Here is an 18,620-nt window from a genome sequence, read left to right on the forward strand (position 1 = left end):
TGCCTCAGCTTTCTCAGTCAAACTCTAGTCTGCAAACACTCTGACATCACCACATGCTCACTGTAATTTCATTATCGACGGTCATCAACATGCCACGACAGCAGAGTCCAAACAGCTTCTGCCTTGTTGCTGTCATGAGGTCAGCTTTGTGTTCGAGACTGTCTGAAGACTACAGAGAGCATGAGTTACAGTTATGCCTCTTACGTTGTTGTCTCTTGTGACATCAGTATTTAAATATTCAGATGATTTATCAGTTTGATTTTGCTCATCCAGCAGAAAGGTCCTACTTTTGCAGCCACTCTGCTTGTCATCATAAGTTGATCCTGTTGTGTGTCTAAGGATCTTTATGAAACTCAATTTGCTAATGTATGCACATTACATCTGCATTCAAGTCTTGCATAAGGTAAAAAGAAGCAGATATCTATAAACAGATATCTTGATGTAACAGATCTCTACAATCCAAAAGCAAACGACACTATTTTGTGGAGCTTTCTGATTTTCTTTTTTCATCAGGGACAAATGAAACCTGCAGCTTTGGCTGCTGCTGGTAACAATCCAAGTAGGGAGCAAATAATGCTTGGATTTACTTCTTTAAATTGATCTGCATTTGAACAGGAAGTCAGGAACCATACACTCTTGGTAAATTGCCAGGTAGACCAGTCGATGGGTTCCCATACTAGGAAGCATCTCAGTGGAGGATCAACTGATGACGAGAAGTTTAACACTAATAAAACACCACAAACAAACAAACAAACGTAAAAAGCCTGTATTTTTCTTGGCTGAGGATGGTTCTTTGAAGGGATTATGCAGTCTTGGTAATTATTCTAGGGAGAAGCCAAGACGTCTTTGGCTTTCCTCTTTGTAGGCAGGACAAAGGAAGATGCTCACTGTGGTAAAATGATTAAAAAAGGAAAATATTTACACAGAGACGATATTAGTATGCCAACATCAGCTGTCCGTCCATCTCTACCAAACAATCTCGATCTGTAGCTCATAGAAAAGACTGTTAGTAAAAAGCATCACTGTAAATATAGAATACGTCAACATTTGATTCCAGAAACATCACTGATGTTTTGTCCAGTTGCATCAACACATGTATTTCCACCATATGACACAATTAATGAGCAAATTTATGAAATCATACAGACTGTTTATTGGACCAGACTGCATCTTTCAAGCTGATGTTTGCATGCTCACTACTGCGAAACAGACAGCAGAACTGGGTTTCTGTAAATTTCACGGTCACAGTTTTTAGTTCTGAGTCAAACTTCACATTTGAGAAAAAGAATGCTAAAGTTGTCTCTCCATCTGTCACCTCCTCACCGATTATCACCTTTCAGCACCACTTTTTTTTCCTTTTCTCACGTTCCCTCACTACCACCTCCTCTGTTCTCACGTTGCCCACAAGAAACCCTTCAGGCACGTGCTCACTCCATCTCCATCTACCTCCTGCGCTCACCTCCCCATTCTGTCAGCACTACTCTCTGCTTGGTCTGCTTTAGTAAGAATTAAATCAGAAGGTCATTTTTGAAGCTGAAAAGGAACTAAAGATGCCATCTCAGTACACACCAAACTTAAAATCCAAAACTTCTCCTCATTCAGCTTCAACAGGGGATCGATAGACTCCTCTTCTCTGCAAATTGTTGTCAAAGCAAGAAATGTGTTCATGTTTTTAAATGGTTGAGTTTTCAAGAACATCTCAGACAGTCAAATCCCAACAAACAACAAAACATGTGACAACACAGAAATAAAGGCCTGTTTTTCTCCCTTTATCCAAGTTTTTCTTCCCTTTGCGGTGTCAACATGTCAACTACAAGCAAGTAAAACGCCAGTGCTGTCATCACCAAGCCAGAGTTCAAAGGCAACACTCATAAGCAACCAAGAGAGAGAAGGATGAAAGAGGGAGAGGGGAGTGCTTGGAAGAAAGGCAAAAGGTGAAGCAGAAAGCGGAGAAGAGATAAAACAAAGCAAAAACAAAACACCCTCATTAATATGCATGCTCTCACTGCTGAATGCTACAAAGCCAAAAGCATGTGTGCACCTGAACCAGCAAGTTACGCCCACATGAGTACAGTTAAACATTAAAAAAAAGAACATTAGAGTGTTGCTCTCACTTCTATAAAATGCATGCATTTTATAACTGACTACTCTCTGATTACTGAGATAAGAGGTTGCCTTCAACCTTTATGCAGTCTATGACAACGCTTTGACAACTGTATGACAATAAATAACCTGAAGTGTCTCATTCCTCTAATTCTGGTCTGGTAGTTTTGGCGCCTTTGGCTATCCTTCCAGCATTTCTACCCATTTCTCTTTCTGCATCAGCCTCTTTCCCCCCCCCCCATTGTTCTACCATTACTCCTTCCTGTCATTGCTATCCATTTGTCTCCTTCCATCTACATCCACTGAGCTCTCTCCCACCATCAGACCCTTTACCAAATCTTCAGCAATGGCTATCCTTCCTTTCTCTTCCAATCTGTCACTTCCTATAGTCAACTTAATCTCTCTTGCTAGCCACATTTAGGACTTTGTCTGCCTCTTTTTACGTCTTTCCCAACACACCATGCTTAATCCCCATCTCTCCTCACCCTGCACCTCTGCAAAAATCATCACTTATCTCTTCCTCTTTCTTCCAACCATTTGCTCTTCTACTTCATATTTTAATCACTCTTTAATCACTCCCTATGAAATGTTCAGAGATTGAAGCCTCCAGAGGGAATCCAACATGTAAGTAATGCAAGACTTCTGACAGATCTGTGATGTCATGTATGCCCCTCTGTTTGAGACAAGTGCAATTTGTTTTAACAGCTGCTTCAATTATCCAAGTCCCTTTTAAAATAAGAAAACTTGATTTACTTGTGATTACAAGGAAAATAATGAAAAAAAAAGGATGAATGCAGGATCATGAGAAATGTAATCTTACCAAGACGACCCAAGTAAAATAGATGTTAAAAAAAAGAAATGGATGGAGCCCATTTGTGTGTGAGAATCTGTAAATCAGTCAAACTCCAACAGGTGAAGAACATAGAAGGATGAGAGGACATCGAGAAAGAACAAATGTGATCATCAGTCACAGTTGTCAAAGGACAAAGTTGTATAAAATGAGCCTTTATGATAAAGACTTTACACTGACCTTCACAGCAACCCACAGAAATTGAAAGTAAGACATGCCCAGATTTCACAGTCTGTTGAAATAACACATTTGCTCATGTTTAATGTGGGTGTTTGTTTCTTTACTTGAGCAGGAATATGCCTTTTAAAAACACATTCATGAGAAACATTGTAAGAGCAACACTTGTATACCCAGACTAATGTAGGAGGAGATCCACACAAACCACAAATCAGTTTGTTTTCCATCCAAGAAAAAAGGTTTGGGAATGCACGAGACAGAATCTGTTTTCAAAGTGACCTGATTCAGCCAGCTTTCCAGGAAATCTGATTATTTTATCTGTGCCGCTCCATCAAGCCTGGCAATTAATTTTCTCTAAAGGAGAAGCACAATCTGGGACAATGGCATCTATTAAAGATGCCGACTGAAGAGCGCAAGAATGCTGTAAACATGATATCCTTTATGTCTCTGTACGCCTGACTAACCTCAGCCATCTATCTGATGTTGCTGTTTATACCAGGAGAGGGGGAACGAACTGTGACTGGCCTAGATAAATGTGAGAGCTTTGGGGCTAAACGGATGACTTCAGCAGCAGGGAGGAAACCTAAGCCTCTGATGTCCACTTCACGGTCTGACACGTGCAATTTAACCCAGATATGAACAGGGGTAGATAGATGGCTGCTGTCGTGTGTTCAAAGGGACAAGTTTTAACCGGGGTTTGCTTTTTAGACAGATTTGTACCACCTGACAGGGCTAACAGTTAAGAGCTTTTTTTTTTTTTAATACAGTTAAATAAATTTAATAAGTTTCTGCAACAAAGAATGATCCGCAAAAGTTGCTATGTTGATGAAAGCATCACTTCCTGCACTTCACACGGTGACAAGATGAAAGCAAGAATAGCTTAAAATCTCTCTCTATAAAAGTGTTGTTGTTTTTTTAAACAGTGGATTTCTTTGAAATTTGAACATAATTCAGAATATAATTATATATTTGGAATCTAGTATAAAACTCCACCCTGCCTGCACTCGCTTCTACTTACCTCTCTTGTGTACTCCCTTTTGCTTTGCATGGTTGACCCCAGGTATTTAAACTCACCTAATTTCACTACCTCTACTTTCATTTTTACTGGGTTACAGGCAGAGCCCATCCTGTGCAAGAAGAGAGCCTGATGGGTAATGCATTTGTGACAAGAGTCCAATGTTGTAGGGAAGAGAGGGACTGCTCCAAGTCTATTTATGTGAGCGAAGGTAATGTTAGCAGTGCATAGTGTCATCCCTCTGTGAAAGCGTGCCCACAGAAGTAACTACAGCAGCCTAAAATGTGACTAAGGGGCTCAGTCATGAGTGAACTGTACACAGTGTTTGCTGCTTCCTCAAGTAATAACATCTCGTTAGTGTGCATTTTAGATGCCTCTCTGCATCTCTTCACTCTTCCAAATTGGCTCAGATAACAAAGCTAGTTATCAGCTACAAACAAGGCTTGAATAAGGACACTTGAGGAGTCATGTGCTGATGCTGTTAAGGTATATGTAGTCATTTATGTTGGTATTGCTATTGGCATTGCTGATGCGCCAGATGCTACTTGATGGTCAAGTCATTTATGCTAAAGGGAAGGTATTTGGGGGGGGCGGAGATATGTCAGATTTGGTATACCTACCTCTTTTACAAAAGTAGTTCATGTTCAGTTTCTCTAGTCACATTTTCCAAGTCAGTTAAAGCACTTGTAATGATTTCCTATACTTCTTCATACAATAACAGTTACAAATTACAGTCCAACGTGTACGGTAACATAAATATTAAAATAAAAGTCTGCTTCTCTTGTTTGTAATTTCTGTTCTGCATTTCTGTAGAAAGGTTAGCGAAAAGCACAGACACAAACACACCTGTTTGCTCCTATTGAGTCATTGCCAAAAGTACAAAAGGAAATCCTCCCATCTACAAAAAACTCTGTCAGAGCTGCTCAGTGACATGCTTGCAATAGTTGTTATGCAAGAACATACACATACACACGCACACAGAGTCCCAGGTGGTCAAAACAAGACCAGATGGCTTTGACCTTGCAGCAGCTTCCTCTGCTGCCCCAACCCCTCTCCCAGAAAACCCAAATCCCTCTCTTTCAATCCACCCATCCATAAATTTGACTTCATCTCTCATCACCATCCCGTGTGCGCCTGCATTGCTTGCCAAAAGCAATTCACACCAGTGAGGCAGAGAGGGAGGATGATAAAAAGAGAAAAGGGAAGGAAAGAAGATAAGTTGACAAGAAATGTGGGGACATCTATGAGTCACTACCCTAAACTTTTTTTCTCTTGTTTCAAATTACATAACATTATAACCACTGCTATCAGAGATTATGTTTGTCAAGAGATTTCCATGAAGCTTCCTGAAGCCAGTTATATGGTATTACATAGTGTCATATTAAACATGACAACTTAACTACTATCCTTAAGAAAAAACTATAACAGGAGCAGCTCTCCTAATCCTAACGCCTCTAGACACAGACTCTAGCAAGTAATAATCCAAAGAAAATAAATGTCAGAAAGCTATGCAGCACGAATGAAACGACATCCTCTTAAGTTCCCATCAACACATTTCTAGTATGCCCTGTTTCACAAAGACTGCCTTGTTGTGTCCCTCTGATGTGACTTGACGTTTAATCAATGAGGTGAGGAAATAATTAGCATATCAATGCATCTGTGTACATCACACATAACATTTTAATTTCAGCAAAATACATTCTGCAGGATCCCCTACTGCCTCACCTCAACCTTGAAGCATTTGATAAGCGGCTGCAAACCCTTCAGTATCAACCCTCCACAGTCTTTCACAGAGCCCCATCCAGCTAATGGGACTGGAAGACATGTTGGACAGGTTTTGTTGCTCACCACTGAGACAGTCAAAACAAATCACATCCATTAAGCAAAGCGTGAACTTTCTTGCTGACTACCTCTCCTTCTTTGTGCTCGCCTTCCTCCAAACAATCTCAGTACTTCTCTTTCAACTGGGTTAGATTTTCCACTCCAAGTCTAGCACAGCATCCTCTCAACAGCCAGCAATGTGCTTGTTAAGTCCTGACATCTGTTCAAACCGAGACGATCTGTATGAGATTCCCACAGCACCAGTAAACACCCTAATACATTACAATATTAGAATAACGCCCAAGACAATCTAGACGATCCCCTGTGGGCAAAAACTTGACGACATGGTCGTGGTTTATATAATCATAGTAATGCATCACAACGTGTGCTTCATATTGCCCAGTTATTAGGGAATAAATCCAGACCTGTGAGATTTTGTCAGATTTTCACCTCTGGATTTGCTCCCATTATTCACCTGCCGACTGGATGCAGACTTGTCTTGAATCAGTGCATCAGTCACATCACAAGAAAGCATCCTTTTATCTGCAAATTTACTCCTCTCTTCCTTCATCCCTTATCTAAATCCTGTACATTCCCATCTTATTCTCAAACTGCCTTCCTGTCTTTCAGATTTACAGTCAAAGTACTGCTCCTTTCTCTACAACCAAGATCAGCAGACCTGCAAACACACAGTGTGGTGCAGCAGGCTGAGTGGGCTGCTGGTTTCAATCAGAATCTGCAGTTGCCACACTGATGAGGAGAAACTGAGTCATCCACTTTAATGCTCCCTCATAACACAGAGAGAGCCATTGCTGCTCTTCACCCCCATTAATAGACAAAATAACCAGCAAGGACAAGTGGTTTGGCTTCAAAATGAAATATCCACAATTGAAAAGGGGATTGTCAAAGAATAATGAAAAAAAAGCACTTTAAGCCTTCAAATGCCTGTGTTCAAGAAACACCAAAGACATCCCGTTCACATGCTGTATTAGCAGTATGATGTGAGATATTTGCATATGCTCACTTCAATCTCCTGCTGAGTCTTGAGAGGTGACGTGGAATATATAGCAGGCCCAATGCATATTTCATTATGTTTAAAACACACACAAGTCCAACTTCATACGTCAGCCTTACTCCATCCCACCACAGTCAGCACTTAAAAACCTGCGTCTTTGAACGGATGTGAGCTTGACCCATCACTTTGCAAACTTTTTAGCCTTGTCGCCATGACCCACTTCTCAGATTAGCATTGAAGTCACGAGTACGGACATCTACTTTTCTTCCCCCCCGCCCCTTTCTTTCTGGACCACCTGACAAACCTTTCCCAGTGAGATCAAGAGGAAAACAAGGACCTAAATGTTATTTAAGTTAACATCTGGATACACTGTTCTCTAACAGGAAGGTCAGAAGTATGATTCATACAATATTTACCTTCTCTGCCACAAGTTTTCTTGAAGGAAAGAGTTCTGCTTGATTCAAATTGGATCGATTGTAAAAGTACATATAACAGCAACATTGCAGCCTGCAATCAGAATAACTAAAGTAAAGTAATAAGATGCTGTCTTAGTGCACACGCATTCTTAACATTAAGAGTTGATCAAATTTGCCGATGTGTGTGTGTGTGTGTGTGTGTGTGTGTGTGTGTGGGGGGGGGGGAGGGGGGGGGGAAGTCTACCTCAAACCCTTTGCAAATACTTCTAAGGTTGTGTCAATGTTATTTTAAAGGCTTTTAATTTATCTTTTCCAACTTAACTTTGAAGGATTGTTCAAATCTTGGGGAACGCAGTGGGGAAAGTCTTAATGTTCTCCTGCATAATTACTCATTCATGAATCATTAGCTGCCAGCATGATGCCTTACATGCAAATATAGATTGTCTAACACTTTGAGTTCTGGGTTTCTATTTTCTCTTCTATCTACAGTCAAGGTCACACCCATCAGCCAATACCGCTTCTCCCTGGGTGCTGGTGCTACTTATCTAATATGGCAAATAATTTGTTTCTTATCAAACTGAGTGTGTGTTTGTGTGTGTGTGTGTGCGCGCGCGCGTGCGTGCGGTTTGATGGAGAGAGAGACAAGTATTTTGTGAACAGCAAAACAAAGCAGTAAGTCAGGACAAATGTTGTGTACACACTGATGACGGAGAAAGGGCAAACCTGAAATAACATGAAGAAATCGTATAACAGAAGACAGCCGAAAGCAGAGAGAGTGTGAGATGGAAAATGAGAAGGGCCAAGGAAAACGATCAGGTGTACAAAGGAAATATTAAGTAGAAATACAACATGACAATAAAAGGAAAGGAAATGTGCCCAGAGGGGTGAAGACTAGAAAAGTTTAAAAAAAAAAAAAAAAAGAAAAAATTCCCTGAAAGGACGAATTCAAAAAATGCGGAAAGGACAGCAATACAGGAAGTAAAAGTGATGCATTTGTTATGCAATAAACAAGAAAAGGTGTAATGAAGGAAGAAGAAAAGAAAGAATTACAAAAGAAAGAAAGCAATGAAACAACTAAAGAAACAAGGCTGTGTATCGAAGCTCCCTCCCAAACTGATAAGCAGGATGTGCTGAAAACACCAATTACATCATTAAACCTCTGCTGAGCAGAAGCCAAACATCACACTCTGCTGTACTGAGAAGTGGGCGTAGTGTGAGCGATGGAAGGCTACGCGAGGACAGTGACAATGAGTCCCAGCATGTTTCTTTTATTTGAGATATTTTTAGTTGGCAAGTGATTAAAGTAAATGACATCAAGGGAATGGTGCAAGAGTTTTGCCCAACTGTGTCAGAACCCATTTGCATGATTCGACAGCTTCATTAGAGAGGTTAGATACCCTCAAAACAAAAAAAGAGAGAAAAAAAAAAAAGTGTTCTCAGCTTTGAATAAGCAGCTGCTTTTAAAAGGCTTCAGCAGTTTTTTTTCCCCTCACCATCTATTCAGAAAATAAATCTATGATCACAGTCTATACTGGAAAGTACTTATAATGTCGACATTTAGACCACAGGAAGCTGACGGATTGTACAGTCTTGTAAAGGCCTCAATGATTTCAAGGGTGAGTGGCACTTTATGAGAGACTTACTATGAACAGAAAGCCAAGATGAACAGACTTGTTGGGAAATTTAAGGGTTTTTGTTTATTACCCCCAGTCACAGTCAGCTCAACAGGATGTTCTGTTCATTAAATCAGATAAAACAACCCGCTATTTAGTGGAAGTATGAAATGCATTCACAGTCTTACCTGAATAAAATGGGCAATTGCATGTGCACACACACACACACACACACACACACACACACACACACACACACACACACACACACACACACACACACACACACACACACACACACACACACACACACACACACACACACACGTAACAATTAAAGATTTATCATAAGCCTGACAAACACCCAAAGTTATGTGCCAAAAATCTTATCCAAAGCTTTCCTTCACAGAATCACTGCAGGCAAAGCTTTACCTTTATATGCTCAGGTGCAGACAAGTGCAATTAATTATTGCAAGTAAGAAACTCTACTGCAGTCACGAGACAGAGCACAACAAACAAAGAGAAAGGCAGGGTACAAGGGTGGAACAGAATGTGACATGTGATGAAAAGGCCTAAGAGCAAAACCAGAACTGGCTTACTGAAAGAGCAAAATGTTTATCCTCTACTGTTGATACGAAACATAACAACAACTAAGCATGTCCTGGGAGGCACTTGCAGAGCAAGCACACTTTGCTACAACAGACAGAAAACGTTTATGGCAGTGGATTCAGCTACACTGGGCTTAGACAAGCTGGCTGGGATTTCAAAGTCACCGTTTTCTAACATCAGAACTACTGAGAAAACCTGGATTGTTGAGATAAATTAGCATTTCAAGCCCCCCTTGAATAACATGTTCCAAACACAAACACATTTAGAGAAGCGTGAGCACAGTGAGTAAATAAAAAATGCAAATAATCAAATAACAGCAACTTTACACTGCTTTGCTGTCACCCACGTCACATGTATGTAGGCTGCTGTGACATAGTCACACTGTTCAATTAAATTAAGTTGGCAAGCGAAAATCAGATAATTAAAGCCATTTAGAAGAAGGACATTAATGTCGTGACTTAATAGAGAGAAAATTGGAAAACAGTAAAGTGCAAATTGCTTTAACCTAAGTAGGAAGCATTTATGGCCAATCTCTTTCTTCTACATGTGCATGCTACATGGGGGAAGAAACAAAACAACAAAACAAAAAACAACAACAAAAACGCACTCCAGTTATACAGCCTTGTGCCACCACTAAATAAAATTTGGGTGACACACTACCTTAATGAGGACAGCAGTCCAGATCAGTCACTTTGAAACATGTTTTCCTCAGAACAGAAGGGAAGATGCTTCACAAAGTAAAGGCTACTTTTCTTTCTTTAAGTTAGAGGACAGTTTCTTTCACCAAGCATACCACAACTGGGTCATCTTTAGCAAGTCACGAGCCAAACTAAAAGCCCCTCACAAACTTGAACCGATTATTTTTGTCAGGCCAGTATCGAGTTATCATCGGCTGGCTGACCAAGCAGAAAGAGTGGTGTGGTCTCGCTGAGTGTATTTGTACACAACTTCTCCGATAGTCTCTCTTACAGCGTAATAAAGGAGGAAGAGTGGATAAAAATTGAAATATTTTTTTCCCTCTAGAGGAAAGCACAAACCTCGCCTCACTCATGATCTTCTGCATTTCAAATTGTCTTCCCTGTCACTTTTCATTCTTGAATAACCATCTAACCGGCCTCAGCTTTTTAAAATTCTACTCTCAACACATGACCTTTCTAGGGACACAAGAAAAGCAGTCATTGTGAATATAGCCTTTTGATAACCGTTCTTTTGCTCATGCACAGTTAAAAAGTGAAAGTAAACAAGCGGAGAAGACCAAAGTAAAACTGTGCTAGCAGGTGAGTGGACAGGTAAAAGGGAACTAGAACGATCACGTGCGGGGGAAGTCTCATCTCAGTTCCCCCAAGGACCAAAATTGGCAAGACTGCCAGAGGTGCCACTTCTGTACAAATACCTGACATATTTATTTCACACTTTACTTTTGTGTTTGTGCATTTATTCTTAATAGCAACATGCAGTTTGTTTGTTTTTTTAAAAATAGCAACATGCAGTTTTTCCTTGCAAAAAAGGTTTGAAATGAGTAACTGACAGAGGAACCTTGGTACCCTAGATTGCATTAATGTTAACAAGAAACTGCAAGCCATTTCTACGGAATATTTCACATCATTGACCTAATCCGCAGTATATTTGACTCTTTGCAGCACATCTGGATGTTACTAAATTCTAGGAATTGATATTTTTTGCTACAAACTTTTCCATATGACCTTTGTCACAATAGTAGCAGAAATGCTCTCAGAGAACCTAGTTTAAGGTCATAATGCTAAAAAATGGGAAGTCCAGCTACAGTGTCACTTTACAGAAGCTCTTTCAAAATTGCCAAAATTTCACCACACTGTGAAAAGTTAACCTTCAAACACATATCTACAGATATGTGAACAGATAAATACTGACAGCATGACAGTAAGACCTGTGTCTTAAGTAGAATCCTATAAAACTGCACAATAAAGTCTTTTGAGTCTCACTGCTGCCTAAATGTGCACTTACAGCTGTATGGGCTCTTATCAAGATGTGTAGGTGGCTTCTTCCCCTTTATTTACACATACACACATTTTACCGAGGCTCAGCTAAAAGGGGAACTGAGAATGTAGTCTGAAATTAGTCTGCATGTCACACTCGCCTCCCTTTTTATCTCTTTAAACACATTAAAACAAAGACCAGAAAGCTACACAAAGGAATGCAATTACCAGGTGTCACTTTAAGAGTACTGAAGATGAAACCATTAAAGAAGGTAGGAGAGGATAGGGGGAAAAAAAGATAAATACTGGTGCACACAATCAGGCTTGAACACCAGTAGACAATGGAACAATGTTTTTCACTCTGACTTACTCGGTGCTTATTTCAAATCCAAACTAATTAAAAACTTTCTGAGGCCTGACCAGGTCTTTCTATTTTATACATCAATGGTTGCTGATAGGAAACTTGCTGAGATTGAACCTGCTTTTCAAAGCAAATGTATAGCAAGAGACATGCCCCCCAAAAGAAAAAGCAACCAGCAGGTCATGCATAACTAAACATTCTGTATATGTGTACGTCTGTATAGACTAGCTGTGTAAAAGCCAGGAAGGGAAGAAATCACAGGATGCAATCCTGTTTTATTGGCCACTGCTAAAACCTAATAGCCTTGCAATTGGCTTTGAACCAAGTCGATACCCAAGGCTTGCTTTAACCACACCTAAGGCTTGACTTGAACTCAACTGATTAGTTTGAGTTGCCCAACTGTGCTTAAAGACAGTTTTGAATGTTTACTCCATCTTCCATTGCTCACTGACCTGTCGGGCCAGTCTGCGAGCCTCCCAATAAGGTTTGGACTCCTCTATTGCCTTGCCGATCTTCTTCATCAGTTCATCCAGCTTCACTGTGGCCTCCACCAGAACTGAGCGGAACTTTTGTCTTGCATCCTGATCAAAAGAAAAGAAAAAAAATCTTTAGCAATTTAAGTCAAAACAAACTAGGAACAGGAGGTTGCAAAAAAAATGACAAATACAACTCTAGTGCTTCTTTAGAAGCAAAAAATAAATAAATCAATCAATCTTGTGCTTACTCACTGTCAAAAAAGGATAAAATCGTATACCATTTGAAGACTCCCCTACTTACCTAAATATTCCTCTTGTCAAGTAAATCAGTCATCTTAAAAACGTCAAAATGCGTGCGTTTGTTTTTTAATATTGTATTTTAAAAGGAAAAAAAAAAACGTTCAAAACGGGCCTTTGGTGAACAACCCCATGTTCTAGTGATTGATCATCCTTCAAGCAAGGCAATTAGTCTATGTTATAGATGTTTATGCATATTCCTGTTATTTCTGGCAATTTAATTTGTGGCGAATTTCCTTTGGGGAGAAAGTAGAAGCCTCAGCATTAGTAATTACACATGCTGCTATCCATCTTTATTTGTCATATCCTTCTAAAGGATGGTGTAGCTCTTAACTCCTGACCTTTATTAACCTCACAGTTTATGAAGTTGCTGTTTAAGGAAATTAAACTTGCCCTGTTGTTACCTCTCTTGTAACTCACTGCCAAGCCATTAAAGCACCTTGAAAACCCAAGAATTTCAAGAGAACAACAAACAAAAAAGGGCATTTGAAAAATGCAAAGAAAACACTGACTATCAAGCATTAAACATAATTTAATCTGGATAACGTGTTCAGACCATGTCCCAGATAGAGCTGACATATTTTTCTTGAAACTGAAAAACAAACTAAAGCCAGTCTGATGAACACAGTCCATGAAAATCTAGTCTGATACACTTTTCTAACTGAAAAGAAGTGACCTTTCTGTTTAGTGTTAGAGAGCCTTGTTTGTCCACTATACAAACAAGGGGAACTTCTCAGACATTTATCTCTATAGTTTCATCACAGTCATCTAATTTGCATGAGAGACAAACCTTCAAAGCACAACAGCAAATAAAAAAAATAAATAAAAAAAATCCAGGAAGTAAAAACAAAAACATTCAGTAAACAAACTACAGCAAAGCAACTGTTCAAATCCTCATAACTTTAAATACTTCCTTGTTTTCAAACCAAACAGAATCACATCCATGATAAATTCTTTTATATGACACTTGTGTTAAATTCAGGCTCTGGTGTCATTGTGCATGGGTAATAACTGTTTATTTAAAGTAGACATACTGAAAATAAACAAGATGTTATTGTTCGCTTATATACTGTGCATAACAGAAAAGTGGTAAGTAATTTAATATATATATATACACATTTAAGGTTGAAGAACAAAAAGCTAGTCAGCATTCAGAGTGCACAATGCTTGTTTAGCACTCCACACTTTTTAGAAGATTCCATGGAAATTGGATGTGGCTAAAAGACAGATGCTCTCACCAAATATCATTTGGTGCGACAGTTCTTGTTTTGTTGTGCGCTGAACTTTTATGTGGTCAATAACAGTACATAAGATTTACTAAAAGTTATGATCAACTTTAGATTTCTTTTAACACCTACGAGTTTATATTTTCTGGTATTAGAGGTCCCTAGAAGGTAATTCTCAATATGCTTTTCAGTATTGAGGAAAGTGTATTGAGTGTACTGGTTCGACAAGGATGCAATCTCTCATGTTAGATTACTCACAAGCCAAGGTTGTGAGGGTCTATTTTGAAGCAGGCTGAGGTGTCAGATCTGCACAGGAAGCAGAAAACCAACACTAAGTGCAGTTTGCTTTCACTCATGTCCGAACCTAAAGTTGACTTTGACTGTATTCTGCTTTCCAGGCTTACTGACAGTCAGTCCTCACTTTTCCCCTGTAGTTTGAATCTTAGCCCATGGCTGTTGTGTCAAACTAGTTTTTACTCCTTGTCCAGTCTTCTCTTCCACACCGCCACTTTTAAAAATGCCCTTCTACTCCACCTGCCACTGATCTTCTAATCACTCAACACTGCCCACTTCTTCCACATCAACTGACAGCGACTGGTGCATTGATAGTGTATTGAGAAAACTCTTGTTGCTCAATCGATGGGGTCACTTTGGCTTAAACTAAAATGCCTGAACATCAATAAACTGTCAAGAAATTATTCAGACATAAGCATTCCCCAGAAGATGAATCATCGTGACTTTCATAACCCCTCTGCCCTTTCACTTAATTACTTCACAGGATTAACATTTTTAAAGATTTTCCAGAAGAGTTGAAAAAGTTTTCTCTAACCAACAACATTCAAAAACTTACTGAAAGCTTTTTAACTGAGATAGAAGAATCAGTGATTCTTTATCCTTAAAGAAATAAATTTAACTTAAGACAAATTCAGGATTATCTGAATTATTTTTAAATTCTGTTAATCAAGTTGTCAGCAATTAAACTATGCCAGAAATATTAAAGAGTGATACAGCATATGGTATATATATATGTTTTAACTCTGACCCCCAGAACATGAGAGGATAAAGTACTGACTTTTAAGTTTGAGGTAAAAAAATAAAAAAAAATAAAAAAAATCAACAGTCTCTTTTTGTCCTTGTGTCAGATTTTGTCAGATGTGGCTTACAAAACCCTCAGCAGTCATTGTTTCATTTCCAACTAATGTGTTACTTAGTCAACATGAGATCATTTCTGTGGAAACAGCTCCCAGTTTGGATTCAGAAGACAGAAACCCTTTTTACTTTTAAAGTTAGACTTTCCTTTCTAATAATGATTAGAAAGTCAGGTGACCCTGATCCAGCTGCTCAGACTGCTGGGGGATTTTCTGTGACACACTAAACTTTTCTTCTCCATTCATCTCTTTTCCCTCCTCTGATGTTCCCTGATGTTTACATGAGGCATGTCATTAAATTGTGTCTTTCTCCCATAAGCTGTGTTTTGCTGTCTCCCTATGCTCTCCGTTTTCTCTTCTTTCCCCTAACAACCAACTGGTCAGGACATATGGCTGCCCATGTCTGAGTCTTGTTCTGTTAAAGGTTTCTTCCTATTAAAGGGAGTTTTCCCTTACCACTGTCACCTAGAGCTTGCTCATAGGAGATCATCTGATGTTGGGGTTTTCTCTAATACTGTAGGGTCTTTACCTTACAGTATAAAGCACCCTGAAGTGACTATTAATGTGATTTAGAGCCATCTAAATAAAACAGAATTGTCTTGAATTCAAAATGTCCAAGAAGTACTTATTTTCAGCTTTTATTGGAAGGAACTTTTTTTTTACTGATGCTGATGCAGACTGAGGTGCAGAGTGTCTGTCCTCTCTCTCAGGGCTCGGATGCTGACACTGTGACGCACTTCAGCTTCAATACATTCATGCTTAAGGCGGTGTGTCAGCAACTTGTGGTTATCTGCTAAATTAAATATCATTTGCGTCACTGCTGTGAAGATACATTTTCTGTTTCACAACACTGGGATCGGTACTACTCCAACCTCTTTATTTTACTCATCAGCAGCATCAACGTTTCAAATCAAAAGCCTCTTTAGGCAAAACAAAAGCAGTATGATACCACACTGCTTAGTGTAGCAATAACAGAAACCTTTATTCAAATAAGAAGACAGTGTCCCCGCTGCTGACATAAACAAAAGGATGGATTTCTTTGGGAAGTTCTGAAGCTGAGTGTGCACAGCTGGGGTGAATGGATAATTTAAGTTTTGCATTATTGTTGCTTATATTTACCAGTGGAGCATCATAGGCTGCATTGATGTGCAAAAGATGTTCTTGTCTTATTTGAGCACCTATATTCTGTGCTGCAAAATAAATAAATAAATAAATAAATAAATAAATAAAAATAAAAAAAATACAGACCTTGTGTTTAAAAGAAACCCTGAGAAGATGCAAAGTCACGGACTCCTGTTCAGCTTAACCTCTGAGTGCCCCGATTAACCCCATGTAGAACTGTCAACTTGTGCAGTGCAACACAGATTTGGACTTTCAGCCCCATAAAAATGCACACAATGTTGCTGAACTATATAAATGCAAGCCATCAGCTGCTTCTGTGCTTTAATGGGATCAAAGATCAGTTCACCAAGTTTAATGGTTTTTGACGGCCCAAGTGAGAGTCGTGTCTCTGCAGCACATTCTTTCTGTTTTGGTCATCACGGGCTTATAGCTCCACAACAGTCAAACTGTTTTATATAGAGGTGGTTTGCCAAGACTTTGAAGCTCACATGCTTGATCTTGGTAAATTGATTTGGATACAGCTGTCAGCAAAATGTTTTTAAGGCTTAAATGAGTTTATTGTAATATAACACACCAAGTCAGTGTCTCACACAAAAAAGTAACAAGTTAGTTTGTAGGCAGAAACCTGCTGACATGGAATAAAATCTGAACTTTATATGAAATTTGGCCTTCAAAAAGGAAAGGTCCAACTGTATCTATATTCTGAAGCCTTCAAAACAACACTTGATCTCTTTGAGCGATGACTTTAAGAGCAGATGAAGTAGATGTTAAGTATTAATTACTGACGGGGGTCATATAAGCATGATTATTTGCTTGATCAGTCAAAAGCTAACATAACTCCACTACGCTGAAAGGAAAAACACAAACACATTCAATGCACATAACACTGTGTGTACCAAATAACTGACCTCAAGCTCCGTCTCACATCTGTTGATGTCGACAGTGGACTGGTTGAGTTTCTCCAGCTCCCCCTGGAAGAGAGATGAGGACAAAGTGATGAAGCAAAAAGGAGGAGGAGATAATAATGTAACACAACACCTAAAACTATGGGAGAGAAAAACTAGCAACATCTGGAAAGAATTATGTGAACATGGGGAAGAAGGGAATGTAAACTATGGCTTTTAAAATGTTAATGTGCTTTAAAAAATAATAATAATAATAATAAATCCACTGGAACTGTGAATTGTACATTACACTAAATATATTTTCCCTCATAAAAGGTGCAGAAAAGAGTGCAGTATGTTAAACGGTCAATGGTCCACTGATATCAAATATCTTCCTCAAATTCAAATTCTGATTCCAGAAATTTGAGTATTTGGAGATACAAATTAAGAAATCTGTATTCCTCGCAGGACCCAAAGAAAAACCACTGTAAAGAAAATGCTAACTATAGCCCCTACAGGAGGCAACATGAATAACTTTTTCGTGCTGGTGTTTGCATGTTATCCTGTGAAATGATCTTCGACAAATAAACCCAAATACTACTATTCATCGATTCAAACAGGAGTGTCATGTAGTTATTACCAGACATCTCTGGGTTCTTTGGTAAATTGCATTTTTTAGAAAGCTTGGACTGACCAAGCAAACATTTATTTAATCATTATTCATTACATTTTTTTAGGTTTACTTTTTCCTAGACTAGGAAAACAACTTATTAAATGACTTTTAAAGCCTGATATTAAAATACCAAAGTACATTTTTACTCATATTACTGGCTTCTACCATTTAAATTTTGACTTGCCAGTAAATTAACTGGACTAGCTTTTTGAACATAATACTTTCATCCAGTATTAGTGGAGCTACAACAATCTGCACACAACCAACACAGAAGACAATACTAACAGTGTTACCTTGTATTTACAAAAAAAATTAAATTACTAAGAAAATCCAGGGGCTGAATCATGCTAGGACTTCGCTGTTAGCTGCTACAGCGGTTTGGAGACAGACATACTGCTGTCTGGAAAACAACGAACCCTAACCGATTAATAAAACACGCTTAATGCTTTAAAAGTAAAGGTTAATCACCTGGATTCTGGGGTCCACCTCCTCGTCTTCATAATCAGCCTCGTCGTCGGACCTGTGCTCCTTCTCTAAATGGTCCATATCGGAGCTGAAGAAGAGACACCACAGCCAAACAAAGACAGAGCTCACTACAAGCGGAGACACCGCAGACTCATCTGTCTCTCGCAGCCGGTCACCAAGAGCTGGACTCGCCGCCCTTACTTCAAACCGCTGACTTAAAAAAAATCGGTTTTAAAAGCTCGGCTTTTCGAGGAGGAACATCTCGGGTGGTATCAGCCCGGCCGAGCAGTAGCGTCTTTCCCCGTTCAGCAGTGCCTGCACACGGAGACCGCTGCTGACTGACCCGAGAGCTGACACAAACGGGAACGCCCCCTCCGAGTATGGGAGGGGCCAT

The 18,620-nt window shown here is 39.3% G+C and overlaps 1 protein-coding gene across 1 annotated transcript in view; it reads right to left on the reverse strand.

The window, feature by feature from the left end:
* sh3bp5b (SH3-domain binding protein 5b (BTK-associated)) overlaps positions 1-18,620 on the reverse strand; it is a 34,215-nt gene extending 15,595 nt beyond the window's left edge. The window contains exons 1-3 of the mRNA XM_026184497.2: positions 18,230-18,620; positions 17,113-17,175; positions 12,388-12,516 (exon numbers count right to left, since the gene is read on the reverse strand). Coding sequence (XP_026040282.1) covers positions 12,388-12,516; positions 17,113-17,175; positions 18,230-18,307 — 270 coding nt within the window. The 5' untranslated portion in view covers positions 18,308-18,620. The remainder of the gene's footprint in view (positions 1-12,387; positions 12,517-17,112; positions 17,176-18,229) is intronic.

The sequence above is a fragment of the Astatotilapia calliptera genome, chromosome 11, assembly GCF_964374335.1.
Source record: "Astatotilapia calliptera chromosome 11, fAstCal68.1, whole genome shotgun sequence".
NCBI classification, from domain to species: Eukaryota; Metazoa; Chordata; class Actinopteri; order Cichliformes; family Cichlidae; genus Astatotilapia; species Astatotilapia calliptera.